We start from the raw sequence: 6,937 nt of genomic DNA, 5'->3' as shown, positions 1-6,937 counted from the left end.
TCGGGCATGCATATCTGTGATGTCCTTAGGTTAGTTAGGTTTAAGTAGTTCTAACTTCTAGGGGACAAGTCAGATGTTAACTCCCACAGTGCTCAGAGCCATTTGAAACCTGACTAGCACATGGTCAAGGGAGGAAAGTACGTTTTAATTGAGCCAATATAGGACATTTACGCCCGTCCAATTCATAAACAGTGTGATTTACGAGACAGATACCACCACTGGAGCGCGTTGCGATCGAGTATATGACGTTTGGGCCCACGTACCGTGTGCACAAGTCGCATCGTTCGATGAGCGCTCAGCAGCACGTTGAGCTCGGCACGCTCAACGTTCGACAGCAATGAGCGTGTGTCGATGGCTTTAGGCCGCGGTGGAAAAGGCCCCTGCTCCCGCGATAGTACATACTAACTGCGGAGAAACGCGGGCCCACACGGCCGCCGTCGACAGCACAGAATGGCCTGGCGCGACAGGTCGATTCTGGCACCCTTCAATCTACATCATGCTCATAAATTAAGAATAATTGAAGAATGTGATGCCACACAACATGACACTACACAAAACTGGCGCTAGCCACACAACATGACGCTATACAAAACTGGCGCTAATACCATAGGGACGTAGGGAACACACACGACACAGATCTGTAAGTCCACGGTATTAGTGATAAGTTGAGAAAACCGTCACGAAACACATGTGCTACAAAACGTCACTGTTTCCTGCGCATGTACCCCGACATCAATATGGGATATGCTCACGATGCACACGTACACAGGCCGCACAACGGGTTGGCATACTCTGGATCAGGTGGTCGAACAACTGTTGGGGTATAGCCTCCCATTCTTGCACCAGTGCCTGTCCGAGCTCCTAAAGTGTGCTAGGGGTTTGAAGACGTGCAGCGATACGTCGACCGAGAGCATCCCAGACGTGCTCGATGGGGTTTAGGTCTGGAGAACAGGCAGGCCACTCCATTCGCCTGATATCTTCTGTTTCAAGGTACTCCTCCAGAATGGCAGCTCGGTGGGGCCGTGCGTTATCATCCATCAGGAGGAAGGTTGGACCCACTGCAAAATGACGTCCGGATATACCTGTCCTGTTACAGTTCCTCTGTAAAAGACATGCAGGGGTGTACGTGCCCCAACCATGATATCCCACCTCACACAATCAAACCATGACCTCCATATAGGTCCCTTTCAAGGACATTAAGGGGTTGGTATCTGGTTCCTGGTTCACGCCAGATGAAAACTCGGCGAGAATCACTGTTCAGACTATACCTGGACTCGTCCGTGAACATAACCTGGGACCACTGTTCCAATGACCATGTACTGTGTTCTTGACACCAGGCTTCACGGGCTCTTCTGTGACCAGGGGTCAGTGGAATGCACCTTCCAGGTCTCTGGGCGAATAAACCATGTCTGTTCAGTCGTCTGTAGACTATGTCTGCAGACAACTGTTCCAGTGGCTGCAGTAAGGTCCCGAGAAAGGCTACCTGCAGTACTCGGAGGCCGTCTGCGGGCGCTGATGGTGAAATATCGGTCTTCTTGTGGTGTTGTACACTATGGACCTCCCGTACTGTAGCGCCTGGACGTTTCCTGTCTGTTGGAATCGTTGCCATAATCTTGAGATCAAACTTTGTCGCACACGGAGGGCCCGTGCTACGACCTGCTGTTTGACCAGCCTCCAGTCGTCGTAGTATTCTATCCCTCATAACGACATAACTATGTGTTCTTTGAGCCATTTTCAACACACAGTCACCATTAGCACGTCTGAAAACGTCTGCACACTTACTCGCTGCACCGTACCTCTGACATGCACCAACACACCTCTGCATATGTGGACTGCTGCCAGCGCCACCGTGCGACGAACGCAGGTCAAATGCACCGCATGGTCATACCCGTAGGTGATATAAACCCGCAAACCGCCCACCAGAGCTTTTTTTCGCCATGTATCAGCATTATCCTTAATTTATGAGCATGAGTGTATATGTTCGCTTCCAGGTATCTCAAAATGGCCTTTCATCCATACCATAATACTTTGTGATAGTTCCTCTGCACCCGATTCAAGACGTCAGTAATTACTGCAACTATGGAGTTCGTACAACTATTAAGATGAGTTCTAATCAGTTGTATGGCTGACATACTGTCAGGAATTATGGCTATTATGTCTTCTATGATCGTCTATGCGAATAGCAGCGCTTCCAGAATGGCTATCAGCTCGGCTATCATAATTGTGGAGTGTTGATCCAGTTTGTAGATATGCCTTGTCGTTTGCTTCAGCTTATCCAACAAACGCGACCATTGCCGTCACTTGGTCCCATCTGTGCACACCACGCACGCATCGGGGTAATGAGATACCAATTTCATTGCCGTTGCATTAACTGGGTCCGAGTTTTGACGCGTTAAGCTGGTCCTGCCATCAATCTGCAGAGGCGATATTTCGTTAAGGCCTGTTGTAATGCGGCGTAAGAGAACTTTTCCACACCTTGTGACTTAACGGCCTGGATCTCCATATATTGAGACATGACGGCTAGAAGTAGTGTATTTGGGCAAGATCTTTCGCACACAGTAGTGTGTTAATACCCGAATTTTTTCGTCATTGTGCCCATATTTGTCGAAAGAGAGCCACAAGAAGAATTTTTTTCCAGAGGACTACTATTCGTCGCAGCTTTAAAGCTGGTTGATTCGCTTTAGCTAGTAATGTGTTAGTGGTGACTGACATGAACTATACGCAAGTCTTTGTATTGCATACTGTCGAGTCTTTGGAGCAAGCTGTCTGATACTGATCCATAGCACATGTGCTCATAATCAAAATGTGCCCTTGTCAGGGACCGGTATAAAGTTATCGCTGTCCGCCGGTCAGTGCCCCACCATACTACAGTCGTAGCTCTGATGGAATTGCAGGCTTTTTCACGTCTAGTAATAATATGACGGATATGATGAGCGTACATTAGTATATCATCGATAATCATCCCACGATAGTGTGCTGCCGGCCGCTGTGGCCGAACGGTTCTAAACGCTTCAGTGCGGAACCGCGATGCTGCTACGGTCGCAGGTTCGAATCCTGCCTCGGGCATGAATGTGTGTGTTGTCCTTAGGTTAGTTAGGTTTAAGTAGTTCTAAGTCTGGGGGACTGATAACCTCCGATGTTAAGTCTGATAGTGCTTAGAGCCATTTGAACCATTTTTGATAGTGTGCTGTTTTCGCAATTGGAAAATTGTGTTGTCCCAGTTACATATTTTAGGGAAGTGGAATCCTGTGGCGAGTAAAGATCGTAAGAGTAGACTTGCTGTCAGAGGTTTCGAAGCCAATTTCTGTACACTACCCGTGCACACGTACGAGAGCGATGTGCATTTTCAAATGACAGGACTGAAAAGTACTCACTTCAGAATATATCCATATGTGGTCTGCGTATATTATATTTGGATGTCACTGGCAAACACGTCCTGAACGTCTGCAGTATAGAGACTGAATAACTAGAGAAGCAAGACTGATCCCTGCAGGAATCCTCTGCTAGATTCTCTGTGTCCGAATGTGGTCTGTGTTGCAAAATGATTGTCTTCCTACTGCTTAGGCAGCACACAGTATTACGAACGAGTCATTTTGTGATCTGAAGATTCTGCAATTTGTTTCCCTATGGTTGACAAGTGAAATGCAGTTAAATCCGTCTCTTTTAAAACGTTTTAGTAGCAGTGGAACTTGTTATTTCTTCATTTGAAAAAGTAAAGTCGGCACAAATATCTATGTACTTAGTATATAGCTACGAAAGAGAAAATACGTCATTTTGTGAGGATTTACTCACTAGTCATCTGGGTGAAAACATTATTACGACGTCTTAAACGGTTCCGGAAATATTTGAGGCTCAATCAGCCTATGTAACAACTGGTTCCATCTAGTGATACAACAGGCCCCATTGTAGGATAAGTTGTTACAATGTGCAGAAACGGAAATAATATCGAATGCTTGATATCTCGGGTGGCTGAACATAAGAAAAAAAATGAGATAAATTTATAATACTGGTGCCATTAAAAGGTGTGTCACGTCAAAACAGATCTAAAGCTATCTTGTACAAAACGTTACTGAAAAAACTATAACAACTAGACCTAGTCGGCACTACAACCACGATGACAGAATGAAACAACACAACCAAAACGAGATGCTGAAGGTACACTTCTGTACCAAAATGGGGATCCTGCTCATGCAGAGCAGCGTTCCCCACTCGGTATCATTTTCGTCCTCGGATTTCGAGGAAGCCGTGACAGTCTGTCCCGGCAGATAGTGAGCACGCCCTCGCTCGCTTCCTTTCTGCGGAGGAAGAATACGCAACTGCTGCCGAGTAAGGACTTTCACAGCAGAAGATTCCCAGCTCGCCAATCACAGTTAGCAGAGACAAGGGGAGGAGGAGCGTGTGAAACATTGGAAACTGTGGAACGACACCAAAGTCGCCTGTGCGTGAAGACATCGCACAGTCTTCATCAAGACATGTTCGCGGGATGCAGTGTAGGCCTTGTGCGTGTGGTAAGTCTCAGCATTAGCTACCGTCTTCATTTATCAGGCCCCTAATCCCTACCTAAATCACAAACACAATTCTCATCTGGCAGTAAAACACTGTTTTCAAGATAAAAAAATACACAGAGCTTTCTTTTCGGTGAATGAAACTGGTCAAATGGTTTCCAGTGAGCAAATTCCGTGCCTTAACTGTGACTCTGGGAAGTCTTTCAAACACCTGTCTACGGCTGTTATCAACTCTACATTGCATTTAAAACTTTCTCTATACTCCGTTCATCATAAGAATAAACTTCATGTAGACATTATACTATGTATTCTTCCTCGTTCGCTGGAGCCTCATCGGATTTCGTTTCATGTGGAGCGTAAGCGAAACTGTGTCGAGTACTGTCCAGTACGATAATGAGGTTACGTTTAATGCTGTGCTTTATGCGTACATCGATTCAGTGATAATTCGGGACAACAACAGTTACTGGCGCATTAAACTTTACAGCAGTGGCCAGCCACCTGGACCACCTAACCTGCAGTGATATGAACGACTGCAGGAAGGCCGTACAAAGGGACGAGCACAGAACAATGCAGCTTTAAATGTCATTTAATTTTTAAACAGAAAGAAATAATGGTAAAACTCAGGCGAGACGCTTCTTAAGTTATCTGATGGAAAACATAACATGCTCCTAATCATAGCTAACATAGTATTGTACACTACTGGCCATTAAAATTGCTACACCACGAAGGTGGCGTGCTACAGACGCGAAATTTAACCGACAGGAAGAAGATGCTGTGATATGCAAATGATTAGCTTTCCAGAGCATTCACACAAGGTTGGCGCCGGTGGCGACACCTACAACGTGCTGACATGAAGAAAGTTTCCAACCGATTTCTCATACACAAACAGCAGTTGACCGGCGTTGCCTGGTGAAACATTGTTGTGATGCCTCGTGTAAGGAGGAGAAATATGTACCATCACGTTTCCGACTTTGATAAAGGTCGGATTGTAGCCTATCGCGATTGGGGTTTATCGTATCGCGACATTGCTGCTCGCGTTGATCGAGATCCAATGACTGTTAGCAGAATATGGAATCGGTGGATTCAGGAGGGTAATACGGAACGCCGCGCTGGATCCGAACGGCTTCGTATCACTAGCAGTCGAGATGACAGGCATCTTATCCGCATGGCTGTAACGGATCGTGCAGCCACGTCTCGATCCCTGAGTCAACATATGGGGACGTTTGCAACACAACAACCATCTGCATCAACAGTTCGACGACGTTTGCAGCAGCATGGACTATCAGATCGGAGACCATGGCTGCGGTTACCCTTGACGCTGCATCACAGACAGGAGCGCCTGCGATGGTGTACTCAACGATGAACCTGGGTGCACGAATGACAAAACGTCTATTTTTCGGATGAATCCAGGTTCTGTTTACAGCATCATGATGGTCACATCCGTGTTTGACGACATCGCGGTGAACGCACATTGGAAGCGTGTATTCGTCATCGCCGTACTGGCGTATCACTCGGCGTGATTGTATGGGGTGCTATTGGTTACACGTGTCGGTCACCTCTTGTTCGCATTGACGGCACTTTGAACAGTGGACGTTGCATTTCAGATGTGTTACGACCCGTGGCTCTACCCTTCATTCGATCCCTACGAAACCCTACATTTCAGCAGGATAATGCACGACCGCATGTTGCAGGTCCTGTACGGGCCTTTCTGGATACAGAAAATGTTCGACTGCTGCCCTGGCCAGCACATTCTCCAGATCTCTCACCAATTGAAAACGTCTGGTCAGTGGTGGCCGAGCAATTGGCTCGTCACAATACGCCAGCCACTACTCTTGATGAACTGTGGTATCGTGTTGAAGCTGCAAAGGCAGCTGTACCTGTACATGCCATCCAAGCTCTGTTTGACTCAATGCCCAGTCGTATCAAGGCCGTTATTACGACCAGAGGTGGTTGTTCTGGGTACTGATTTCTCAGGATTTATGCACCGAAATAGCGTGAAAATGTAATCACATGCCAGTTCTAGTATAATATATTTGTGTAATGAATACCCGTTTATCATCTGCATTTTGCTTGATGTAGGGATTTTAATGGCCAGTAGTGTAATTAAAATCGATAGTGATGAAAATTCCTGACTTTAACAAGGATAGTTTTTCTGCATAAGCTACGAGCGGAGTAAAACAGCACTGCTGGGATTTCACCATGCAGTTAAATATTGACGCCACTAAAGGTACTCGTACTATAGTCAGTAGTCTGGTAATCTCTCAACTCCTTCCATATCGGACTCCGAGGAATACATTTCGGTAGTGCTACATTGATAACGAGGCGATCGGCAACGAAGTCTCAAGCAACCAAGAATTCCCCATTTCTTCCCCCTCTTTTATGGCGAGCTGTTCTGCATTTCGCCATCGTTCGGCAGTGGCATGTCACAAAAC

The 6,937-nt window shown here is 46.4% G+C and overlaps 1 protein-coding gene across 1 annotated transcript in view; it reads left to right on the top strand.

The window, feature by feature from the left end:
• Positions 1-4,402: 4,402 nt before the first annotated feature.
• Positions 4,403-6,937, top strand: part of LOC126191548 (venom dipeptidyl peptidase 4-like) — a 303,127-nt gene continuing 300,592 nt past the window's right edge. Inside the window, exon 1 of the mRNA XM_049932457.1 lies at positions 4,403-4,508. Within this exon, the coding sequence (XP_049788414.1) occupies positions 4,473-4,508 (36 nt within the window). The 5' untranslated portion in view covers positions 4,403-4,472. The remainder of the gene's footprint in view (positions 4,509-6,937) is intronic.

The sequence above is a fragment of the Schistocerca cancellata genome, chromosome 6, assembly GCF_023864275.1.
Source record: "Schistocerca cancellata isolate TAMUIC-IGC-003103 chromosome 6, iqSchCanc2.1, whole genome shotgun sequence".
NCBI classification, from domain to species: Eukaryota; Metazoa; Arthropoda; class Insecta; order Orthoptera; family Acrididae; genus Schistocerca; species Schistocerca cancellata.
Note: the sequence above shows the minus strand (reverse complement) of the source record. Positions and strands in the feature narration are given on the sequence as shown.